This window comes from Atractosteus spatula, chromosome 15, assembly GCF_055471065.1.
Source record: "Atractosteus spatula isolate fAtrSpa1 chromosome 15, fAtrSpa1.hap1, whole genome shotgun sequence".
In the NCBI taxonomy this organism is placed as follows: Eukaryota; Metazoa; Chordata; class Actinopteri; order Semionotiformes; family Lepisosteidae; genus Atractosteus; species Atractosteus spatula.
The window spans coordinates 11,340,085-11,367,784 of NC_142720.1; the positions used below are offsets into that span (position 1 = coordinate 11,340,085).

General features: G+C 35.5%; 1 protein-coding gene across 4 annotated transcripts in view; it reads right to left on the reverse strand.

Moving 5' to 3' along the window:
• Positions 1-481: 481 nt before the first annotated feature.
• kif16ba (kinesin family member 16Ba) overlaps positions 482-27,700 on the reverse strand; it is a 96,206-nt gene continuing 68,987 nt past the window's right edge. For 3 of the 4 annotated variants that reach the window (XM_088934077.1, XM_088934076.1, XM_088934075.1), the window contains 2 exons: positions 13,170-13,253; positions 482-5,966 (listed from right to left, as the gene is read on the reverse strand). In XM_088934077.1, the coding sequence (XP_088790203.1) occupies positions 5,808-5,966; positions 13,170-13,253 (243 nt within the window). In that variant the 3' untranslated portion in view covers positions 482-5,807. The remainder of the gene's footprint in view (positions 5,967-13,169; positions 13,254-27,700) is intronic. The other variant, XM_088934079.1, reaches the window with a different exon arrangement.

Sequence of the window (27,700 nt, forward strand, 5' to 3'; positions counted from 1 at the left end):
TGTTAATAGGAGAATAATACTATTCAGAAACAACAGAATTAAGGAAGTAACAAGATGTAGCGACTCCTCAACAAACATACGATTTAATACATTACAATTGCTAAAGCATACAGCAAAATCTCCAAAATAAATGCTGCACGCAATGCAATATAATGCTGTTCTGCTAAAGTGCAAGTGGGGATAATATTGTAGTTTTACTAGCAAGGCTCATCAGTGCGTTTACACAGCTTCGATACAGAACACCTACAAATATGCACATATGGTTCTAAAACATGCCTTTTTTACACACATTTCAAACATACCTCACATGTGGTGGTCTGCTACCGCATCTCATTATTATCAACCATCGGCTCCTTCCAATTTTCTTCATGTCAGCTTTCATAGGGATATCAAAGATCTTGTCGATCCTCCTCTTCCGAAAGAGAAGCACAGTCCCAAAAAAGACTGCGATATGACACTCAGTTGCACACAAAATTCAGCAGGGATTTCAAATGAGCCTTTTATTCATATTGTTACTGTACAGGGTCTGTGACTAATAATGGGAATAATGGTTTGTAGAGTTAATATAACAAATCTACAATAAGAGGCTTCCTGTTATGCAAAGTATAACTATGCATAGTGCTGCAAATGCAAACCCTAGAGCATTATTTTCTCTTCCTAAGCCATTTAATATAATTCTTTAATACAACAATTTCAATACTTGTACCCTTTAACATTTTTGATAGTGCACAAATTATAATTCCTTAACAATTTACTTGGGAACTGAGATGAACAAAATGCCATTAAGCTGGAAATATAAGGCTAAATATTTACATGATAACAAATGAAATATGGTCATAATTGAGAACACACTGAAAATGGGTCTTTTTCTCATTTAAATGGAAATGCTTACAAAAGAAAACATTCGTGTAAAGGTTGTATTTCCATGTGAAAAAATACACTAAACAATTCAAATGTACATTCTTTTTATGACATTCAGTCTGTGTACACAGCCCATTAAAATAATGCTTTTACCATGCAAATGCTAGCACTTTCCTTCATGAGAAAAAAAATTACAATGATTCATAATTATGAAGGATAAAATTATAAAACTGTGAAGATAAAAAAATCCAATCCAACTACAGTTACAGCATAGCCCCCAAAATAGTAAACTTAATGTAACAAAAACATGTTAGAAACAAGTAGAATAGCAGTTCAACTAACATCATATTGCTTTTGATTTTAGTGTAACTACAGTTGAAACTTTAATCTGTGATTCCAAACATCTTATATACTGTATGCCTCTGTTGCACTTAACATTTTCACTTGCAATTTAGAACATTGGATTCAAAGACAAGATTTCAAAAGTGTTCATCTGTGTAACCTAAAAGCTGAATTTCACTGAAATTATAAGTCTACAATTAGCTTTATTGTAACAGAAAAGTCAGTTTCCTGTTTTAGCAGACAGAAAAGCAATGCTGATATTTACAAAAAACACAGTATACTGTAGACATTTCTGTACATCAAGAAGATTATATTATTCCCTGAATCACTGATTCAGGTGTCTACATTTCAAGTAGGGAGCTAAAATCAGACCTGGTAAAGAAAGAACCCCAATCTTGAGAAAAAAAAATAAATTAAAATTTAATCTGAAAGTGCAATATTGCTTTTAATAAACCTGCTAGTGTTATAAAGTGCACCTGAAAGAACTAAAAACATAGTGCATGCTAATATTCTACATACTGTAGCAACACAAACATAAAAATGGTAAAAAATAAGAGTGAATTTGCCAGACTCAACACAAAGTGAGAAACTCTAAACAGATTAATCACAGAATGTATCTAAAATGTCAGGGTGAATGCTTCCAGTTTTAAAAGGTCAAAATTGTGTGAAAAGGCCTCCTTATTTACTTTTTCTTCAGCAAGCCACAGAAGAAAACTCGGCTGGAGAGTGATCATTGAAAGGCATCTAGGACTGTATGTCTATTTGTGTGTGGAGGGGAATGATTGTCACAGGCCTCAGAAGACACAAAGTGGGCAGCCTCTGGTTACATGCAGGGTCTGAAAAACTTTACACAGCATGAATTGTGCAAAATTTTTCAAAAACACAGAGCTATATAATGTGGCTCTTAATCTGCTTAATTTTATGTACATTTGAAGTTTTGTTCATACCACAAATAATGCAATAGTCATTAAAAGCTTTTACAATGTTCAAGAAAGATGCATTTACTTTCAGGGCAGCGTTCATGGGTGCATTCAGTTACTCGCTTTTAGGAAACAGAATATTTTTTAAGGTTAGATGATTCGTTATAAGAATGATTGAGGTTGCATATTTAAATTTTAATGAGCAGAGCTTTTTTTTTTAGAGCATATTAATTATCACCCTAAAACAAGAAAATGAGATGAAACAAAAAAATCTTTGCAGCTTCCCTTATTAAAGTTTCTTACTCACTGCTGATTAAATTTCCTTTTGCTGAATTTCTCACAGGCAGCTGCACAGAATGCTTAATGAAGGAAAATGAAAAGGAAAATTTCAGAAATGTTTGGCAGTTAAATTGGACATTAATAAATGCATTAGCTTTGTTCTGATAAATCATTTTTGTTGGTGCTTTGTGAACAGCATAAATATGCTAATCCATTCAGAAGGTGTATAGCTTTTTACATGAAAGATATCACCTAAGCTGAACTTCATGAGCAATGGTGATTTCTTCTGCAGAATGGAGCATCTTCCAGGTTATCTATGGACTTCTAATATGAGAAGAGTGAAAATCAGCCCCCGTTAAACATATATTAGTATGGCATTGAATTGTTCTGTAATACGTTTCCTAAGCTTATTAAGAATGAATAACACATGCTTACTGAAAAGCCCCAAAGACTATTACTATTACATGGAGATTAATTTAATTGTGCAAGCACATGGATTAGTATACTACAAATGAATTGGCTTACACTGTAACAAGTTTAACTTTAACTTGGTAACACATGGATGACAGGTCAGCCTAAAGCCTATTGCTAAGTTATTCATCCAACACATAATGTTCTTCAACATTTCAGCCAGGTTAGTTTTATGTGCCTAGCACTTAAAATAATATTCTTTCTCTTTGTCATCACCTTCCCATTCATTTTTCTTTTTACTTGCTGCACTGCATGTTCAGGAAGCAATGTCTTGTGTTTTATGATCCCTCATCTGTTCCTCCTTGCAGCAGTTGCTAGAACGTGAAGAAAAATGACTGAAAGTATGAATATATAAAAGAATTTGCCTCAGGGTCTCCACACTGACTCATCTTGTGGAAGTCTCCACCTACAGTGCAGGATGAATCCTAGAGCCCAGTTTTTGCAGGGTACAAATCCTGGCACAGCCACTCTCGGGCTATGGTTGGAAGACCCAGGTGCTGGCAGGATCTAAGTGGGGCACAGTGGGAGTAACAGATCTTCAGCTACAACACCGGGCTGCCTATTTGAAAGCTCTGTCAATCTTCTATTTGGCTTTTCGGTTACCAGAGTCACAGTGAGAAGAAAAAAAGCATTTGGCTTGACACCTCTCTCTGAGCACACCTGCACTTATACTCTATGTGTAGTTCTGCAGAGATGACCTGGATTAAATAGCAACTGGAAGACTGGTAACAGTTGTATATACAGTGTAAGGAGGAAGGGATAATGGATAACATTTTAAAAGGAAAATAAACCTTATTTTTATTTTGGCCAATGTGATAAATTTATTGCTTTATGGTTTGAAGTGAAAGTACTTTTATCAGTCTTTAAATGGGTCTGAGAAGCTTTTCTTTGGAGCTTTGCTGAAGTTTCCCAACCTTTAGGGTGAATTTCGTAATCCTGAGTTCTGAGCCTAAAATATCCATGAGTTGAGAAGCCTGACCTGGGTTTTTCATCCTTGGTTTTGTTGCAGAAAAGAAAATAACTAAATAATATTCTAGAATTCAGTAGTAGCTCCTCAACATCCGTAAACTAAGCTCAGCAAACGAGTAGCTGTAAAAAGCAACCAGATATGATATGCGTGAATCATTTCCCAAGCAAAAGTACAAAAAAATAAACAGGATTACACCCCAAAAAAGTTTTATGGAAAGTATCAAACTTCAGGCAAAGCTGTTATTAGTCAAATATTAATAGAATAAATGATATATTATTATAATTAGCTAATAAAGCATAATTATCAATAGCAATTCCTACTAAAGATGTCTGTAAAATACATTTTGAAAATGACAACTTTTAAAAGGTTCTTAAATTTTTTACTCTTATCAACATCTTTGGACTGCTGAAGGATCAAGTTTAAAATACAAAACAAAAAACATAGCGACAACCTTTGGTTTATCATGGACCAGTTACCATGTCAACAGTAACTGGTAAACGAAAGAACCCCCCTTTCAATCACTTCTGAAGAATTCTTATATTGAAAATTAAGGCCAACCATCTGGCCATAAATCTGATAGATGAACAGCTATAATCTTAGGGCTGGGGTTGCAGAACTTTCTTAGTATGCCAATGCCAGGATAACACAAAATAAAAATATACAGTATATATATTGGACGCTTTTCCAGGCATGCTATTGTGAAACTTTAAAAGAACTGACTCATTTTCAGCTTCACATTTATTATAATATTACAGAAAACTAATCTGAAAAGGTTTAATTAATATTGACTGGTTTTATTATAATAATATATTTACAGTTGTAGCACATTTATTTAAAGAGAGGTGATAATTTGTGGTAAAGCTGAGGTAAAAATCTGAAAAACACCCAAAGTAAAAGCTAAGCACCTTTAGTCTCTCACTTTCCCATCTAACAGCTGTACAGTACTCTACTGCCTGCACGGTCAGTTTCCTTGGCAACGGTAACATGTCAATGAGATCTGATATAAGTTACTGTAGCTTAGCAAGAGAATCATTAGGAATACAGAGTTACTTCCAGACATGGGTGAAACAGTTTAATATGCCATTTTAGTGACATTCCCTTAAACGTTATTTGCAAACATCGGAGCCCTTTCACAGATTATTGACGAGACTGAGAAGCAGAAGTAAAAGATGCAGCATAAGGATCTGAAGTCAATTAAAAAAAAGTGGCAGATTAATTTCTGCAACACTGACATTTATAATATGTCAGTGTTTCTGGTTATTTTTTAATATATTCATCTTTAGACTCCAGTTTCTCTCGTATTTGTATCAAATAAGTGGTTTAAGTTCTTAAGCACTAATTTTATTTGAAACCGTATGAAAAGCTGTGGGAATCTATGCAGTTCTTTTCTGCTTTCACACAAAATGCACACAGCTCCCCTACCTTTCTCCCCAGCTGCACTGCAGAAAGAAAATGGATCAGGGTGCTCATATGTTTCAGGAGGGAGACGAATTGTCTCGACAGCTTAAAAGCAGCTCATCGCCACTACAGAGCACAGCGCTTGACTCAGGCAGTGCTCAACAATCATGTAAGATACGGCAGCAGAATAAATACTGAAGCCTCAGACACTTTCATGGTAAATTCCAAACAGCAGTAAATACTGCACATAAAAATGCATAAATTCTGCTGCCTTTGTTGCTATAAAGGGCAACAGCTGTCATTTTCCATAGAAGTGCACCCTTCTCAGGGTGAATTAGGCTGGAGAGCTTGTACGTCTTACATTCGGGGAAGTGTTGGTGCTCCATGATAGGAAAAAAAAACATTTTAAAACTTCCAGATGGGTTAAACTGTCTCATACATTCCCACCATGCCAGATCATTTTAATTCTGTTCACAGATTAGTGGTCTTGCAAATCTGAAATGTAGATAAGGAAAGGCACTGCTTTTTGATCCTTCTCCACTGGCACAGATCCCCTGGGCTCACACTCAGCCAGTTCCATGGCTACTGTAGTCAAATACGCCCTTCTTGAAGAATGGGGAGAACTCGCAGATGGTGTGCTTTGACAACTGCAGGCCAGTTTTGTCTGCGTGCAGGGGAGATGTGGGAGAATCGAGCATCACTTTAAAAAAGTTCCTGAGGTATAGCTGTCAGGGAAAAAAAAAAAGGAAAGAAAACAGAATTAATGGAAACTTTGGATGCAAGGCAAGACTGGGTTGAAAACTGAAAAACTGTAAGGGTGAGAAGCAACAATGACAAGGTGAATATGAGAAGTGTAATATAGCACCAAACAGATTAAGGTAAGGTTTGCTTTCAATGACATCTGTTCCTGCATAAATTCAGTTTTTCCTGGCATAATATGTGGACTGTACAGAAAAGGAGCTTAATCAAAGATACAAAGCAGATGTATATTTCGAAGCAAGATGCTAATACCAATTCACTTGACAGGCCACTGCTTCATATACTAATTTAAGGATGTTAACAAGGTCTTTCATTTGCAGCTGTGGCATTTTAAGTGCTGAGGCCATGGAGCTCTACTGATTGGCATGCCTGTTTAAATGAAGAGTGCCAACACTTAGACAACATAGATTTGACAAGATGCTTATTCAATAGAGGAACAAAGCAAAGCAGCTACTCTGATCACCATTTAATCAAAGATAACACAATTGATCACTTATATTGTCCATTCTATTAACAGAAAGTAAAGACTATATTTGATTCACAAATAATTGTTTCGGAAACTAGTGCTGTACTAATTTATTCTGAAATTTAACAACTTTCAGAATGAAAACCCAAGATCTGGAGAACATATTTTAGGCACTTCTATTAACATTTTAAGACTCTGTTGCCACAACTCTGTAATCCCACATTATTAATGTGAGCCTCTAGACGAGACTTAATTAAGTTATCCAAGACCAAATAATTAAATTATAGGTTAGGTCAAAGTACTAAACAGCAAATAGAATCAAGGTTACTTTTATCCCATCCCTTACTGGGGAACAGCACTTTTTGGTAAATGGCTTTAAAGACCAGGTACAGTACATAATAAGCCAAAACATTAAGCTACATGTTAAGTATTTACTCCTGTTCCCAAGATCTGATGAATAATACCATACTTACCCAACAAAACACGTTTTTTTCTTGTAATGATTTATTAATAACCAGGATTCCTGAAAATTCAAACTATCAGAAATAACCCTCAACTTTCATCTGCCTCGATCTTTCATAGTGGGATATCTACACACACTTTCAGTATAAACGTATTGAACACAAAAAAAGAAGCAAGTGCTTCCATCCCATCATTGTCTCCTCTTAACTCACACTAGTTCTATTAGGCAATGTGACTTTAGTGAACGAATTGGTAGTAATTACTTCCAATACAGAGAGTCTTTATACTTAACAGTACATGAGGAAACAAAAACGAGAGATGGAAGAAACAACTGTGCTTTGCTTAGATTCCATAGCTACTGGTTATGTAATGTGCTGACAGACTTCATAATCAATGGGATCTCAGGGTCAAAATGCTAAGAGTGTTTAGAGATTGTTTGCAAGCTCGGCATACAATACAACATTTCTGGAACAATACTGTATATGTAATATGTTGTTTCAAGAGCTAAACAATCGTATGTTTATTATTAATTCATTTAGGACAGGCAGCTTGCTCACTTGTATAGCAATTGTATCCCTACCTGGGACTTGAACTCTGACCCCCTAGCTAGAGGTCCAGAGCGCCAACCTTTGTTACACATTGTTTCCCCATACACATACAACAAAAACATTCACAATTCACTCTTTCAGTACACGTTTGATACAGTAGCAGATAATATAACCAGCAGAATACAGCAGATCTCCTCATAACTTAGTACAGACATGACTGAAGATATGACATGACATGAAGTCAAACTTGGCAACAGAAAGCAGGTATGAATTTACTGTTTTCTGGACAAATTCCTATCTTGTCCATGAATGGAAAAGGAGGCTTTTCTGACAGCACCTTCATTAACAGGAGTGTAACGATTTCCATTTGTACACTTACAACTGTGTAGAAATGTGCATGTCACCATGGAGTCACCAGTACGTTTTGCATCCTGTCAAAGCTGTGAGTTACAGTACATGTTTGTGAAGACAGTTTGCAGACACCTACATGAGGATACAAAGCTCTGTCTCTTAAAATTAAGTTACAGGAAGATAACATCTTACAGATATTGCTGCCATTTCAATTTTCAGATGTGTAATTAACTGAGGTATAATTAATTAATGTGATTAATTTAGTACCATTGTCAAATTGAACAGCACAGAGAGGTGATAATGATCAGGTGGAACTGATAGAGATCATTACAATTAAGTGAAAAAAGGTATTTCTTTTTGCCTGAATGTTTGCTTACTAATTATGAATGGTTGCTGGCATCATCTTATAGCTTGCTCTCACCAGATCCCAAAAGCTAAGCAGTCTGAGCCCATTTAGTACTGGGTTGACAGGCAGACATCTAAAGAAAAGCATATTACTACAATCAGTAGGTGGTGAGCTTTCCTCTGGACCAGAATTTGAAAACCAATACCCCTGTAAGGCACCCAGGTAGGTACAACACTATCCAATACATAAAGCACTTTAAGATCCTTTTGGAAAAGTGCTATATAAATGCAAGAGCTTTTAATTGTCTTTAAAGAAAGTTCACATTATTTCATTTAAGCAACATTAACCATTAATCAGAGATAGCTTGCATGAAGAGAAAACCTGAGGCACAATTGTTATCCATTTCTGTAATACAGTTAAACTATAACTGGTGTTTTGCAATTTGAGAGATGTGCTTGCCAATGTTATATTATTGTATATACTCTAAACCTCAGAAACACAAAATCAAGGATCCTGGAGCTCATCTCTGCGTGAATATTGTTGAAAAAAAAAGATTAACCGAAAAATAGGTTTAAATGGCCAAATACTTCATTTTCTATGTATGCCACATGTGAAATTCTATGCATCTCCATGTCAATTGAGGTCAGAAAATATTCATCATAATTTTCCAAAATGCCTGCTGTTTCTTGATCATTTGCACCTCATAATATCAACATAATCCATTAAGTATAGTGGTTAAGTTTCCCCAGTATTATCAATGCTTTTGAATGATCGTGGGAAAATCTGGCTCAGGTCACAAATGAGATTTTGCACTCTGTGACTATGCTGAAGTTACTGTGCATGGAGACACAAGTACAGCTTTCCGAATTATCCATCCAGAACTTCATACGTGTAAGAAAACACACAGAGAGGATTGAGGGGCAAAAGAGAAACATTGTACCAATGTTTGGTATTTTTCTTTTTTAATATTCTTTTAAACCTTTAGAAATAGAAGAATGACCAGGGCAGTTTTGGATGGAGTGGAGCAGGGCAAGACTTGATATCTTATTGGAACAGACAGCACAACTAATGAGTAAAGACTGATTCACAGGAAGAAAGAAAATCACTACCAATTGTTTTTATTTCAATTAAAATAGTACTGGATCACATACAGAAACTGATTTAACTTGTCAGTTTGTAAATTAAAACACAGTACAAGGTTAACATCATTACTTCAAAGATTTTCATGTGGTTATCACAAGTAAAAAAAAAGCTAATACCTAGAGCCTTAGTAATCTGAAAATGTTCATCTGTTTTTTTCTGTTTGTAATGCAGTCATAAAATGTTTTGACTGTAAAAGATCAAATGGCAAAGCTGTCTTTAGAAAACAGTTCTATTTTAAATTTGATGTAATAAACATTTAAATGTAGAACTGCTGTTTTATTTTAAAAAATGCATTGTTTTATTTTTAATGACACCAATGCATGCAATATTGTTTCCGGATTCAGAGATGTTTTAAAATATGAATTCAAATTGTTTAGCATTGCTAAAGATGAACACATTAACCACTTGCGCATATTTAATAATATGCATTTTTTATCTGATTTTAAACAAATGTAGAAGATCTCTGACTTTTTAAAACATAAAATGAAAAAAATTGATGTACTTAACTGATGTAAATGCTTCGCTAAAAAAATAATAAAAAAATAATTATCTAGATTCTGTAGAAGTTTTAGTTTTTGTGTATTTTTGACCATCTGTCCCATAAAATGGTGTTGGTTGTAAACTACACATACAGTACCAGCAATTTAATAATGTTTCCTAAGTTCCTTAATATTACTTGAAATTCCTTAAGAGTTGAGAGCATCCATGAAGGAAATCAATTATTTCTTCCCCAAGCCCCAGAAAGCCTAAAATCAGCAAGACCTGTCAGAAATTTCCAGAAGATGACAGCAGAAGAACTGAGTTTATCATGCATCCCTGGACCAGAAGTGACAGACTGTTATGTGTTGCAATGTGCACGACACAAGGCTATCAAAGTAGTTGACACATGTCACCCTTGTGTCATGACTTAACGGGAAACAGCTTCCTTTGGTAAAATCAAAATGAGAGACGATGATTGATCACCAGCATTGGAGAAAAAACAAACACTAGTGCAGAGTACCTTACATCCTAGTCCACACATTCCAAGATCACAAAAATGTTCTGGCATTCATGTGGCAAACTACTCATCTTCCTCTTACAATTTGGTACAACCAAGCGGAAAAAAAAAACTCCAACAAAACTACAAGGATGCACCAAATGTGTAAAGAAAATCAATTCCTTCAGACTTCACAGGTTGAGTCAATTAAAATGCTCTCTATCGCCTCTTCTTTATGGTGTTCATCAGCCTATATATAAATGCATGTGCCTGAAGCCTATCTTAATTTATTTTCATTACGGCCAAGTTTGATTCTTGCTTTAATTTCATGGAAGCCTCTTTTTTATTTGGTATGGGAGTAATTCAATTTAAAATTACAAGTATGAATTAATTAAAGGATGATTCTTAATTCTAAAATATGTTTCCTGAAGCTAGAGAGCTGACATTTTAATTAACATCAGATTATTCATCTGATTTTCTTTCACAATTATATCCTCATCAATCATTTTCCTGATCTATCTGTGCATCTATCCATCACAGACTTTACAAATTATAGCTCTGGAGTACCAATTGCCACTGTGATTTAAGGTGTACAGTTGCAAGCAATTTCAGGGAAAACTCATAGATATAGCACTTACACAAACAACTTCAAAGCCCATGATTTTATTCATATAAACATTTAACAAACCAGTGAATTCATTCAGGGGTCATTTGAAGCAGGCTGATATTAGCCAGTGACTAGTGCCAGACAGTAATTGCAAGGTGTTTTTCAGATTCATTTAACTTGCAATTGAGTTCTGTCAACCTCATTGTTCATTATTTATGTGAAGTGAAGTATTAAAGTCAGACATGTTTATTATGTTTACCAACTTTAAAAAAGCTGTACCCACCACAGAGCCTTAATGAAACATAAGATGCACTTAACAAAAAAAAGCAGCATTATCAGAAGGTTTCAGATGCTGATCCGCATATTTAGAAAAGCTAACATATTTTGACACATCCAAGATTCAAGATCAAACCAGTTGAAAAAGGTGATGTAAGGAAACTTTTGAAGAAAGTCAACAGGGATGTCCTTTTTAGCTCATACAGTACTTAAAACATTTCCCTTTATTGTCAGAAATCAGATTTTTTTTTATGATCTCACTTTAACCTCATTAATCCTCATAACTCACCACCACTGAGCTACTTTGGAGGCTGAAAGCTGTTGGGCATTGACACTGAAAGATTCTCAGTCCTTCAATATGTATACCCTCCAGAATGAGGCCAACTGTTGTAAATCCTGTGAACTAATGAAGCATTGAAGAAGTTACAACTTTTGACAATTCACTTAAAATCCTCAAGAGTTTTAAGTTGATACTACATAACATTACAGTTAAAGTTCTTAGTTTTCAAGCCTCTTATAAGTACTATAAAACATCTACAGAATTTTACTACTACTATTACAACTGTAAAACTACACTCTTATAATACTGCTATGTCTACTGCTACTACACCATTTTATTTTCATTCCAGTACTGCTGCTAACAATATGATACTAATCTTTGAAACAAATGAGGATTGTTCTAAAATGGAAGTTCTCAGTGAGACTGCACTTCATTATATTTGATCTCACAGGCTGCTAACCTCAACAACCCTCCCACTTATCACGATCACACTGCCAGACAAGTAACACGTTAGCCACCGGTGGTCAGGAAGGCTGTTTACCTGAAGAGATGTGGCAAAGCAAAAAAGGAAAATAATTGACCTATTAAGGAAGGAGCGATGAGGGCTGCAGGGGGCACAATGTGAAACGCTGATGTTTGGAACTACATAAAATAGCTGCAAACAATCCCACAGTTTCTCATTCTGTGAATTTGTGGAGGGCCCTACATGAAGGCTGCAATAAACATGGAGCGGGCACTCTGAGGATTTTCCATAGAGAAAGGGAAAGGAAGAACAGACTACAGAATGGAACCCATCTGGCTTTTGTTTTAATTGGCCAGACACACTAGACATGGCTGGTCAATCCCATATGTGCCTTATGTCTATAGGGACGGACGCACTGCTCACGAAAAATCTTCTGATAACAAAAGGTCTGAGCACAGTGTTCTGTAGGTGACAGACTGTGTTTAGAGTCATCTGGACACTGCAATAGATGTGCTCTGATGGACATCGTTACTGGGCTGTAATAGTGACATGGAAAAACACTTGCTATTTCTGACAAGCAGGCCTCTGCTTAATTCATCTAGAATAGCAGTGTGCTAGCACACCTGAAATATAATTATGCAAATGAGATAAAATCAACTTTAAATTACAGTGCCCTTTCAATGAAAATGTTTTAACCTTCCTTCTTTGATTGTTCTATGTTTACATTTTATGTCATTTTAACCTGGAAGAAATTCTAATGCTCTGGGTGCAATGTACAATATCTCTGCTCAGAACAACTGGTACTACTTCCTAGAGCATAGAATATCTGTCCACTCATGATCTCCAAGTTGTTTATTCCTGGTAAAGATCAGGGCCATTAGGAGCCTATCCCAGAAGCACATGGTACAGGGCGGGGCTACATTATGGATAGGATGCCAGTCTTGGACTATCACAACCAGTGTTATCTTGATTTATGTCTTAAAAGATTATCTTAATTTCAACATTAAAAAAAATCTCAAAGGCATACACAGAAAAAAATCACATGTATTTAATAACTAGGTAAAACAAACCACATCACCATTTAATGAAGTGTCAAGTAATGTTTGCTTTAATAATGTAATGCTTTGGTCAATGGCCAACTGCTGCCCTCTTCTGCAGGCTGTTAGACATGCCTAGCAATAAATGTGGAGTGATAAGCCCAGAAAGGCAAATTGCTGTGTGACTGAAAAAGCTCTGCCGTCTGTACTGTACCTCCAGGTGAGTCCGTCTTTCAGCAATTACCCTCTCGTCTTTGTTTCCGAAGAGCTTCTTTGGAGGAAACTCTAAAGCAGAAAGCTGTAACAGAGATCAGAAGATAACATCAACTTTACTTGCCAAAAAATTAAACAAAGTTAAACAAGGAATCACAGAGAGGGCAGAGGGACTGACAGCTGAAACAGACAAAAGCCTGCAGGCTATGTGTCACTTCTTCAGACCAAATTGTTCAATCACTCAAATGTGAGCTGGAATTGTCGCAGTCGAGCAAAGCCAGGTTTGACTGCTCGTGCTGACATTCATTTGAAAATAGAGAGAAAAAGGAAATGTATATGGAAAAGTATCAGCTGCATCTCTCTCGTACAATTTTGTGTATTTCTTAATACTGTAAACAGATTTCTGAGAACGTCTTGATCATGTGTACTTCATCATAAAATATACCTGAGAAAAAATGCATTCTTTGAAATACAGATTCAAGATGGAATTGAAATTGTCTCTTTCCTCTTGGTTCATTCCTTCATTTTTGTTACTTTGTTCTCTCTGCTTTCCACTATTAACCGTTCAGACGTTATTTTCAATGCATTATTTTTTTAGCATGTAAAACACCAAACTACAGTATACACACCGAATGAATAAAAGTCGTACTCTCACATGGCAGGGACTCGCCCAGCTAAAACATTATTGAAAATGAATAAAACTAATTGTCTGTGGTCTCTAAGGATCATGCAGAAGAAAAGCAAAAGAAGGTAAATTTTAAACAGAAGGAAAACTTAGATCACACTGAAACTGAATAACATTATCTCATAATGAAAAAATGTAAAATGAGAACACAAGCAATATATGCTAGAATTACTTTCCTAGGAAGATTAAAATTCAGCTCAGATGGGTCATTAAACAGACAGTTAAGGCTCCCCAGGTAAACATCCAAGTTTTGCAAATTGCCTTAATTCCTTGCAAAATTACCCCATGCAGGAGATGCTAGATTAGTGAATCTCTCAGTAGCCAAGGTGGGCGCATACTAAAACCTGGTTTACACACTGTCCACACTCCCCAAAAATATAAAAAAATTGATTACAAATAATTTAAGAACTGACTTTTTGGGGGAAATTATTTCTTAATTTGCATTTGAAATTACACACATTCTCTCAACTTTATGATGTTCTGATGGAATTCAGTGAAGTGAATAGATCCCGTTTTTCTCACCAATTCTTTGAGCTTAAAGAATAGAAAGTATAGAAAAAAACAGCAACTTGAAACGCTACTAGAATGCAATGTGCTTGTATATATTTTCCAACCATGCTGTATTTAAATTGCAGGGATCGGGGATGTATTGCAAAAAACAAATTGAACAAAATATCTTTGTTATACGCAATGCATCATTTCTTGAATTGGAACTCCTTGATTAGAAAAACAGAACAGAGACATGGAGGCATGAGACTTTTAGTGAAAGGTTTTCAGTTTTAACAGTTTATAATATTCCTAAAGGGTTTCTGCAGAGTTTCCCTTATAATAAATTCTATTTTTAGAATCCAAACAAAACGTGTTTGTTGTTTTCAAGTTTAGCAGTGTAAATTACTTTCTTGTACATGGTTTTTACAACAGTTATTTGAGAAGCTTTTGGGCTCATACTGTAGAAAAAAATGCTATTTTTTCTTGACAACTTAGGATGCTTGCTTGAAATTCTTTGATAATTTAAGGGGAGCAACAGTGCCAACTGTAATCCTGCAAAAGCAAAAACTAGTTGGCAGATTATCACTTTGCAGTAAACATACTGTACAGCTCTTGTATTATGCAAAAATAATTATCCCAACAATGATTGTGATTTATTCAAGGCAGTTTGTCTATTTTTAACCCTATTAGAAAACCTAAAAGTGAGCAAGACACAAACAATGCCGTCTCTGTAGGTAGATTTATAAAGCTTCAAAAGCGGCTTTACAGTGATGGTATATCATGAATTATACTGCACCTTTATGACCGCACTTTCTTTTACGAACCACTATGAGTTCCTGACAGGCTCAAATAAATCACATGCACATCTATATTACGAACAATTGTAATACTGTATGAACTTGAACCTGGGGGACATTATTTAGGCCAGCTCTAACACTACATTTTCAGTCGTCTCCTTCTTCTCTGTACATAAAGAGAAATATAAATACATAAGCGAAAACCTGTTTGTATTGTGTCTAGGTTCTGTGAATTTGGCTATTTTTCTATTCACAAAGAACATCTTTTTAGATAAAAGTTTGGATCTTTTTGCTGTCTTTCCTTCATGAACAGAACATCGCTTCTCTTGCCCATTGCTCGACATTGATGTCCTGGTTTATTTGGCTATAGATGTTCATGTACAGGCAGCAGCTCAATTAGTCACTGAAAGGAAACACACTGCCCTAATGTAACAACATCCCTGTGAAAGTGGAAGTAAGTAGTACTGTATATATCTCAACTGTATCTGGGAAGGAAAGAACATAATAAAAAAATGGTTTTTAACTGCTATCATGCCAGGGAGACTCTCCCATAAAACATTACACATACTGTATATTTCCTGTATAGTGATCTAAAAAAAAGTATTCCAAAATAAATATTCATCCAATTATTCAAGCAAATCTGTTCTTCTACTATGGACAACTTTTTGAATTTTATTATTCTGCTGCCAATAGCAGATCTTAAACACATCACAAAATATTCATTGCAACGATGCCTTACTGAGGTCTTCATATGGATTCTGGATGAGTGATAAAGTGACCTTATCTGTTAGCAGAGTCACCACTAGGTACTAAAGAATCTACGTCTCAAGTAATAACCAAGTCCCACCCCCCTTATCCAAGTGCAATGCAGCTGAATCGAATATTAGTCTTTTCCTCTAAGAAAGCAAAAAGAGAAGAAAAGAAAGCATACGCAGATTTCTTGGTGCCTGAGGCACCAAAGTAATCCTGCTGTGAAAACGACATGGCACGTTACCAAGTGAGAAATGACTGTCACCTCCTGTACCTCAAAGCAAAATCCCACTGATTTTTTGAGACTTCTGAGCTACATCCAGCCACTGCATATAATTTAAGACAGACACCTGTTTCTGAGATCATGTTCTTCCACATTCTTTCTAATAAATGAATTAATAAGCCATATATCCACCTGTGCCTTCCTCACAGTCTAAAAAAATTATTTATACAGTATGTATGCAGAGAGAAACTGAAACAAAAACTATGTATCACTTTAATGCCTGTCAGGATATACTCTCACCAATTCAGTATATTTCTGTAGGAGCCCATGAAAAATACCAACTGAAGCGAAGCAAAAGAACAACATACCACATAAAGAAATTTGACCTCAAACACTAAGGTAGTGGTTACAGGACCACAGGTATTTTCCTACAGTATTCTACAAGGCTTACAAATACCTTACCATGGACATCTCCTTCTAACTGTAATAAACAGGTCTTGGGGTACTGCACCAACAAAACACAACTTGTTGAAAAAAAACTTAAAACTAGCTGCAGCTAATTTTAAAAGGCCACTTAGAACTGTCATTTTTCCAAACTATTCAAACTATTCAATTGCATAACACTCCTAAACATCAAAATACATTTACAGTACAGTGCTCACACCTGAAGAAGGCTCCACGGCCAAAACATTGTGTTTTCTTTCTTCTTTTTTTCAGCATGGAATAAACCTATTACTTGTTCCTTTGCAGCCTACACATGCTGATGCAGCTCCCCACCTGAACTACTATATTTACAGTACTGTACATTTGTCATGATCACTCCTCTTACCCAAATAAAATGTACAGTATTATAACACACTAACTTTCAAGCTGTTTTTTAAAATTGTGAAAGGTGTGTCTAAATTTATCTTTATCATAATTCCTCCTCAAATGGAACCTGACTCAAACTACTGCTAAGATGATACTGATGAGGTTCTGCTTTGTCACAGATCATTCCATTTTAAAGTTGTTATAAGACATCAGAGAGTACAACTTATCACCAGTCTCGGACAATAATTTTATGTGTTCTTTAGGCTTCATGTTTAATATAGGAACAGAACTGAAGAATATAAGAATACTTAGCATGAACACAGGTAGAAACATCATGAATGATACATCTTCATCAATGAGGATGTGCTAATTAAGAGCAATATTAGTGAGCTAATTTGAGCAATTAGGAGAAATAATTCTGTTGTATTTTTTCTCATCTAAGCCCCCTGATTGCCTTGGTGAGCTCTAGTAATTCACATGGCACCATTTAAAGGTTTCGGTACAAATTATGCAAATGCTCAATACAGTATTTTAATAAAACATGGCTCAGAGTAAAAACCGCAAGATAATAACTGCAAAGAAAAAGCCATCTGAACAAATATGACTCTATGGAGAATAGCTGTAAGAAATCTGTTGTGAACTCATCTTGAATTTTGCAAAGCAATTTATAATGCTATGTTGCCTCCAGTAACATATTGTTTCTGGAGTTTGATTAATACTATCACATTAAAGCTGGAGGTAGAATAAAACAGAGACTTTTTCTCCAATGGCATCAGCATTACAATTGAACTCTTCCACATCTCAGGGACTTTTTCTCTTAAATGTGTGAGGTTGACAGCTTCTGAAGCAACCTTGTCTTGTTTGTTAGGGATGTGCTGTAAATTATAACTGTTCTGGCTGTGGGAAATGTCTGTAATGAAAGCTCATCACAGATATACTGTAGCTGTAATTCTCACTGCAGATGAGATGGGTGCATTAATAACTAATCGGATTGTATGACATATTCCAGGGTCTTTCTGGAAAAGTTGTCAAAGTAAAATATTCAGTCACAAATGTATTTTCATTTTTGCCCCTGAATGTTGATTTGTTAGACAAATAAAAGACTGCTTTGCCCCAGTAAGCCATCCTAATTACCTGTCTACAATCGTACAGCTACATTCTTTGGGGTTTTTAAGGGGAGTGAACAGACTATAATTAAGAATGGTCTTCCACAATTTCAGAGCGGAATCCTTACATGTTTCTACAATATGCAATTCTATACAAATAAACTTAGACGGTTAATATTGTTATTGTGACAGATTTTTATGTTTACCTAATTAAGACTCCATGCAGATTTCTGATTTAGTGTCTCACTTAAAAAATGTATTTGCACAATGGCTTGAAGATCAAATAAAACTGCCATGAATTGCTTTTGTTTTCTAATGTGCCTTAATTTAATTTTTCAAGTCTACATAAAGTTCGGCTTTTATTAAACAGTACTGAGAGCCTTTCGATGAAGATAAAGCGAACTGTCACCAACCCTTGTAAGCAGCACCTGACAAGTCACTATTGGCATATATTGTACTGTATAAATGTGATGTGTTTGAAATGGCAGAACTTCCTTGGAGCATCTTGATACTGTACATGCTTTAAAGTGCAGTAGTTTAAAACTAATATTGAGAAGCAGTAACTGATCAAAACATACAAAAGATGCAAAACATTCAGGGGTTAATAGAGGGCAGCAAGTCCCCTTGCACTTCTGAAAGCAGGAGTAAGCCAATTAACTTCATGCTCACATCTTCAGAAAGCCAATCTAATCTTATAGCAATTCATAAAACTGAGTTTTAAAATTGCAAGACAGAATAAATCTTGCCAATCTAGGGTACAATTTAGCAATCTTAGTTAATAACACACCATTGACTTATGTATAGATTGAAATCAGCATAATCCAGTAAAGGCAAAAGCATTTGCTTAATGATGAACTCCACAGTTAATGCCCAAACAGCTCACAGAACAAAGCCTAGTGGATACATTTTAAATTAGCTTGCTGACACGAGGAGCATATGGAAGTGAGGTACCCAGTGGCAATGTTAAATACTTTACAGTTTTCAAAGCTGTGTTGGGTTTTCTGAAGGCAGAAACAGGCGAATAACCCCCATGCCTCCATATACACATAACATACCAACAGAATTCAACCCATAAGTGAAGTTTTAATATATTTTCAAGTACAAAAAGTACTTTAGACATATTTGAGATTGTAAAAACACTTTAATTTTCTAACTTTGCAGGGCAGAAATCATATGAACGTTATCAAGAATAAGGAATATCTGACATATCCAGAGCACATCAATGATTAAAATCTTAAGCATGAAGTGCATAAAAATGTAAAGATAAAAAGAGATCAGAATTTCCCATAATTTTAAAGACTATTGGTTTATAGCACAATGTGTTAGTCAGTGACTATTAAAACATGTCAGGATTCGAGAGTAAAAAGAAATGATGCAAGGCTGTCTACACTTCAAGGATTAAATTAATCTATACTAAATATGTCATGTCTTACACAAACTATGGTATATTAAGTTATTTATAAAGAACAATAACTTTTCTAAGACTCTTCAGGGCTAATTTTCCCTGCGGCCCCTGGTTTGCCATCATTGAAAACAAGGACTTTTAAAGTAACCACCAAGTGACAGATGTCTGCCAAAAAAAGCAATAGAAGTCCTAAACTGTATTTTTCTTGCTTTTGTATTCGAATCTTTACAATTTACATAAAGTGACAAAGAAACCTGGGAGTCTTGCTTGTCTTTGCTTGTTTTGACTGAGACTCAATCTGAATCTTCAACGCAGTAAAGCTAACCACTCCACCACCGTACTGCTCTTGAAATACATGTAGAGATGAAATTAAACTTAAAAATTCTCATCTTATCTCCACTATAATGTGATGCCAACACTTGTAGTAAAAAAAAAAACAGTTTGCACAAGAAACTCCAGGCAATTTCGGAGGAATAGTTATTCTATCAAGTAAAAGAAAAGATTGACAAAGGGAAAGAAAAATCACATCTATAATGGGACAGGTCCCAGAAATGTGTGGAAATGGTAATAAATAAGCGTTAGAATGTTTTTTTTTCTGTTCAACTTATTCAGCCTCTGAACATAAAGGTGATGAACAAAAGAAGGGCCATTTGTTCTATCTACAGCAGCTTGTTTGATTTCTAGTGGCTAATTGACTGGAGAATGTCATCAAGCCATTTCTTCAAAGAAGCCAGGGTATCATCTAAATAACATGCAAAGGAACAAGTAATAGGTTTATTCCATGCTGAAAAAAAGAAGAAAGAGAACACAACATTTCGGCCGTGGAGCCTTCTTCAGGTGTGAAGATGATGTGGAGCTGTCAGCCGTAGAAATACCTTAGCCTAGCCTCCACATCATCTTCACACCTGAAGAAGGCTCCATGGCCAAAACGTTGTGTTCTCTTTCTTCTTTTTTTCAGCATGGAATAAACCTATTACTTGTTCCTTTGCAGCCTACGCATGCTGACGCAGCTACCCACCTGAATATCTAAATAACATGACTAGGAAGGAAATCCCTTCAAGATTTCAATAACTTGAGTCAAGTCCTCTCAAAATCTTTTCTGGCAAATCTTCTCTGGACTGATTCCAGAGTAGCAATATTCCTGTTACACAGTGATCAAAATTACACATGATCAAAATGAGGCCTTACTAATGTTTTACATAATTTAACATAACATTTCTTGATTTAAATTCTACAGGTTTCAGTATACAGTATATATACTGACATTGCATTTGCTTTTTTTATACTTTCCCCACTATGGGGAATGGTTTTTCATAAGTCGCTTCTTCTTCTGCGTCATCATATTTTAATGGGTGTTTTTGCTTCCCATATTAAATGTAATCTGCCAGGTGTTTTCCCAACCTTGAATTTCGTCCAGTTTTTAAAATTTCCATTGCTGCTTCTATATTACTTACTAAACCTCCTGTTGTGGTATCCTCTGCAAACTGAAATAGTGGACAAAGTAAATAACATCTTTCTTTCTTTTCACTAAAGGTCTTTTTATTTAAAGTTAAATATTGAATGTTTTAGAACCAACTACAAACTATTTAAATTTGAAAAATTACATGGATACTTGAAACAAAGCACACTTATCATGCACGTCTACATACATTTACTGTATCCACATTTCATATAAAGATATGAAAACTGAATATTTTTAATTTAAAAATTAATATGAAAAATATTTTCATATTTGTGTTTTAGTCTAACCTCAGCATAGCTGTATGGGCTTTTGGGTATAGTAACTTTCTGTAGGAGTTACCTCAGTCCTCAGAACTCTATGTAGTACAGTAAACTGCCCCAGGTGAGCTTTGGGCTGCAGAACCCAGTTATTACAAGAGTTATATGAAGTGACTGGGTCTTTTAGATCATGCATTAAACCAGCTACAGCTGGATTCCCCTGTCTCCTGTATGTGCCCTCTTTCCAACACATTGTCTCCATCTTATAATGCAGCAGTGTAAGAAACTTCATATTCTGTATGGCATGGTTAGTAAAAAGCCTGCCTTGAAGCAACTATTGTATAAGTTTTTATTCACTTAAACTGTGACCAATACTTCTAAATCCAGCGGGATGCAGCTTGACCCAGCTATTAGATGAGGCAGTCTAAATCTATCCTTATCCCCACAAATAGACATTTAAAGTTTTGCACGCTGTATTGAGCTCTGAGGGGCTCTGAGACTCAAGCACTAAAATTATTTAGTTGGTATTGGTACTGAAGACCTTAGAAGTGGTTTGCAAGAAAGGCACTTTTAAATCCTGGTTTCGAGTACAAAGTAGGGTCAGTTTCTAACCTGAAAACTGTGAGAAACTGTTTCAAGGTTAAGTCGTGACTTCCACGAATCCTTCAATTCTGAAGGCACAGGCTGTGATGCTGCCCTTTGAAATTACACTGATGCTGTTCACAGATAGGGATCCCCTTAAAATTCCCTTAAACTGACTTTTCTGTTTTATAAATTAAAAGTTAGGAAAAGAAAGCAGAAAACAGAAAGTGCACTCAACAATGATCTTCTTGGATCATTCTTTTTTTCAACAGATGGTGCTTTGTGAAGTTCCCCCAGGGTTTGGACAAAATTCACGGTTGTGAAATCTGTCACCATTTATGGCGCGATCGTCATGCAGTTTCTGCAAATGCTAATATCACTCATGCGAGGTCAAAAAGGAAGAAAAAGAAACTTACTTTAATTTAAAAAGACATTCTATGACAACACCTCTCGCTAAAGGGCACAGAAGTTTAAAATGATGTCGTTTATTTCTTTAGCCTGAGGATAAGAGTTTACAAATGAGAAAGGCTCTTAGACACGGGTGACATTCAGAACACCATTGTGCGTCTCTCTTTGGTTCAGTATCTACAAATTCCATCAGAGGTTTTGAGGAAACTGCCTTGGCTGCTAGAGATTGAGTTTCATTAAAGTAAAATAAAATTGAAAGGATTAAGCTGCTTCAACTGAAATTTATCATATTTTATTATTAAGCTGCTTTTGAGAAAAAGCAATACAGAAGAACTGCTCAGCAGTTTCTACACAAGCTCAAAAACCTCCTTGCTATAGGACATAAAAATGATATGAAATTAACAGAGCATCTAATAGCTCTATATACAGTGCACACACAAATGCAGTGATTTCCAGATTTCTTCATATCCCTAATGAAATGAAAATAAACCCAAATAAACAAAAAGCATCATATGATGAAAACACATTGCACATTATGTAATCTGTAAAAATCTTCCTAAATCTCAATGTTATATGTTCTGTTATGTTCTTTTATACACCGGTTCCAATACCATAAAAACTGCATTCCTCAATGTGTGATCAGTGTTGGAAATAAAAGAAGAGCATGTAATCCATTTTAATTTGGGGGAACATTTGTAATAATTCAGTATTGCTACTTAGTTTTGTGTGGGCAGTCCCAAATAGTTTTATGAATGCAAATATTGCAATTATGTCTAGAAAACTGAACGAAATAAACATTCCAAATAATTTTATTGCAGAAATATTAAGCTTCATTCAATGCTGTCAATAGACAGTCTTATTAAATACTAACCACATTGACCACATTGTAACGGCATTCATGTGTACACTAGAAACATTAGATGAAGATATTAATACTTAACATTTACCGGTGAACAGGATTAATGTATTAAATTACTGCATCTGAAAGCTATTTAGAAACATACTACACAAAATGCAACAAAAAAAAAATGTAGTATATACAGTATATATCCTTAAAACATTCTGAAGCTCAATGCCAAACAAAGCAGCAGATGTTTCAAAGCATCTTCATTTTCTAATTGGTGAATGCAAGCAAGAAACAATGAATTAATTGCTGCATACATTTAGTGCAGAGTCAATTAACACATTAGTTTACCTAATTAAACTAAATTCTACGTATTAGCTCTCAGTCTTAATCATCTGTTATACGGAGTGCCAAAAACATGCTTTTTGTTGCATTTGTTATGGTGATAAACCAATACATCAATTTTATTTGACAAATCTAGTCAACAGTATTAATGCTTTTCACACACAAAATTTAAGTTTAAGTTTTGAAGTGCACAAAGGCTCCAACAGAATACCATTTTGCAAACTATGTCAGATCTCAACGTATCCACATCTGTTTTTCCCCTTTCCCCTGTTATGTTCCACTTTGGATGTCCATATATTTCTGAACATTTGAGGGTGAGGTCTTGCAAATGCTCTCCATTTATAAAGAACTGAAAGGAAGTCCAATGTACTACCAATCTGACCTGAATAGAAAATGATCATGGAAATCTGTTTTAAACAAATGAAATGTATTTCATTCTACAGGTGTAACTGTGCAGCATTTTTTTAAAGAGGCATCTAAAAAAAACTCTAAAACTGTAAACTATAAGCTCTGCAATAGCAGGCAATGGGATGTCAGACTTGGAGAGGGAAGCAGAGTTTTGAAATGATTCAATTCTACATCAGCCTAAGGGAATACGCCTCTTTCAGTTTTTCTGGTACCAGTGTCATTCAGTATAATGAGTAGAAGCAACTGGGGGATCTTTAGGGATATGTTTGGAAAGTAGAAAATAAAAAAACAGGGTAACTGTCCTTTCTAAGTTCTTTCTGTAATTTCTTAAATTCAAAAAAATTCAAAAGTTCCTTGTTTATATTATTTAATCCTTCTTTCCATCAGGAGAGACAAATTCAAGATTCACCATCAAGGACACATACTGTAAATGACAAGCAAAGCTACTTATAATCTGACGGCTATAAATAAGGATTTAAACTGTGCTAAAAGTACTAGAAAAGTTGCAGAGCACACCACCATTTTCACACAAGTCCAAGCCTTTTGCAAATGCAAGTGATCTCCTGACATCTCTGCTAAATGGGAAGTTTCATTTAATGATAAGGTACAGAAAACATAAGCTCAGTCATGCGTGCAGTATATATACTAACTTTTAACATAGTACTTAGGAATAGATGCAAAGTCTAAAGTGAGAAGACTCTGCTTTGCAAACATTGTACAGTGAGGAAAGACAACTCAATCAGACCCTATCTGTAATGCATCTTAACACCTCAATATTATTTGGAACTATTCAAAACTCAGATGAACCCTTGAGGTATGCTTCTAACCACCTGCCAACATTCTTTCTTCAAAGCATTTGTGAGCTTATGATTTTAATAACAGCCCAGGCAATAATACATTAAAGATGCTAGGCTTGAGAGCTGCAGAATAGAGATAATATGCTATTGCTGCCTCAAACTGACACATCTCATTCATTCTGAATTACAGATAATGAGGCTCTGTGCCTGTCATAGCAAATTTCAGTTATAATATGCATCATTCATGCACTGTCTTTGTTTTTGTAAGTAAAGATATAATACGCAAATCACAGGTAATGACTGGGCAGCAAACGAGCAAAGGTCCTTTCAGGGACAACTTACTGTACTGTATATTAGTTATGTTTTGAAAGTATGAAACAAACCAGCCAATAATATTTTTACAGCATTCAGGAAGGAAAGCAGCACCTGCAAGGTCTGCAAAAAAGACAGTTTACTGGAAACAATTACATAAAACATTATATTTTGTAAAAACGGGAAGCATAATGTGTATTAACAGACATTGACTTTCAAAGGTCTGGGAATCAGTATTTTCTGGAAAGTATGTATGTATTGAAGAAATGTATTATTGGTAAGCACCTTATTGAATGTTGAATTAGTAGCATTCTATGAAGCAATGCAGTAGCAAACATTTTTACATAAATAAAATTAACATTTCATTTTTGTTGTGAAGCCCTGGACGCTATATTTATGCAAATTTAAAGACGCACTTCTATTTTTATAGAGACCCCCTCCCTCTTTATTTTATGCTGCACTTATATCTTTAATTTAAAAATGACCTTGAATTAAACATTACTGAAATCAAATGCAGTACAAATAAATCTGCAATGTTACACGCGGCTACATCAGGGGAAAAAAATAAGAAAATTAAGAAAACATATCTGGAAAAAAATGAAAATACTTTACTTAATCATCATTTTTGCTATGCATAATTGGGGAAGCTTAAGTAGGGCTCAAGGGCATACTCACAATGTTGAGAAGAATCTTTACAGGTTAAAGAAATCTAGGGCATAATCAGCTTGAGCTTTGGCTGTTAGATTTTTGAAGATGCTTAGGAGATGCATGGGTGCAGCGATAGTTATTCAGCATTGTACTGATGTATAGGACCTCTGAGATTAATAGAGTCCAAAGAGGAACACGGTGACACAAGCACTGGCAATTAATTCACCTGTAGCACCTTACTGAACAATACCCTGCAAAAGCAAAAACTGCCATCCACACACTTCAAGAGATCCAAAAAGCAGCCACAGCTAAGCCGTAAAGCAGTGCTCTTGAGGACGAGTTATTAGAACCCTTGGCACTGTGCTATTCGAACTCCTGGGGAAGCGCACATAATTCAGATAAAGAGTCATTTTGAATGGAGGCCTGCAGCTGTAGAAGATGAGCTTGTAAAAGGAGAGCCACTCCACAGCTGCCTGCCTTTTACCTCTCAGGCAAATGCTACTTAAGATTCCATTTGCTGCAGAACACAAAGAGGTCAATGATAATTATACTGACAGCATTAAGAGAGCAGTTCATAAGCCACTATCACACAATATAACCTCTATTACTTTTGAAAATCTATCCAGTCCCATCAATGCACATACAAAAGGCAGAAGGCTTCATTAAAAAAATGCAAGTGGGTCATCATTTGATTAGTGTGCACAATTAATATGCAGTATTGTGTCACTTTGTCCTAATCACCAAACCTTGCCAGCATTATGACTGCTTTAAACCTCAAGTGAGGTTCTCAAAAGATGACGAAAAGCAGAGAAAAAGAAAGGACTCACTTTATATCTTTAAACAGGACTTTAATCAATATAGCCTTAAAAGTAAGAAGGAATATTTTCTCTTAAATTCTCTTTTTTGTTCTTAAAACATGACAGTCCTTGTTACTGCAATGACTGATTCTCTGTAGCAACACTATCCTCCCTGTGGTGAACGGTACTGTGCAGTCAGCTCCATTTGAGAACTGACAAGAGCCGGCAATAATTACAGAAGCGCTATTTTAGAGTTTCCTCTGATGGAACACCTTCTTGTGCCTTTTGCTTTTGTAAAGCTGTGCACCTTCTGAGATTCTTTTTACTGTTCTTAGAAGTAGTTCAATAGATATGCTCAAAAAAAAAATTTTGCTCCTAGACTAAAATGAAGCATTATAATAACATTTTTCCTATAAACCACTGTAGATTTGACAAATTTATTAATTATAGTAATATAGGATAGTCCTCAAACTGCTGAATAAATACAATGTAGTAACATTGGCTACTCAGTCCCACACCATAATTTTCACCGAGCGGTGTACATTGAAGCTGACGTTATAAGTTCTATGGACGTTCTATGGAATAAAAAGAGTTGACTTTGGGGTTTATAAAAGGGAGCTTGATATTACCATACTAATAGTTTATTCCTGTGTAAACCTCTGGACTGTTAATGTACTAATGATGGCAATTAAAAGGTAAAGGCTGACTATTTTATTGCAGCATTATAAAAATATGCAATCTGAGACTGTATATTATGAGGTAATGACTGATCAGGGGATCCGACAGATACAGTATAAGTCTGAACAATTTCAGCCTAAATATTTAATTTCAAGATGTAATGCAGATACCAACGTTTCAAGTAAAGCATCGTGCCAAGATGCGTGTTCTCATTACTGGTGCTCTTGGTTCCAGTCAGTATCTTTTGTTGCAGATAATCCTGAGGGTAGAGAAATTTAAGGTGGACTTCAGTGCTTAACCTCTGCACTTTTTCACTGCCACAATTCTCACGGTGTGCCCTGAACTACACATTATCTCCACACTCCGGGGTTAACAGCAGGCTCCTGGCTCAGGGCTGAGTCATTGCTCCACTCTGTCTTTTCTGCCAGTAATTTCACACTGTGGAGAGTAACTTTCCTCTCCTGCATACAATCAAGATCCAGCAGCATGTCAGATTCCCTTTGCCTGTGCAAATGAACTATTATCTCAGCATCTATCGTGGTACAGGCTAGAGTATCCACATAATTTATATTACCCAATGCAAAAGCAAGAGCCCACAGAGGTTTATTTCTGTCAAGACCTTGAATTACAATCAAGAAGATTAAATTGAACAGAAACAGCAGCTCATTTTCTAATGACCATGTTTGTCCTCGCCTTCAACACGCTTAATGCAGGATCGCTCCTGCATCC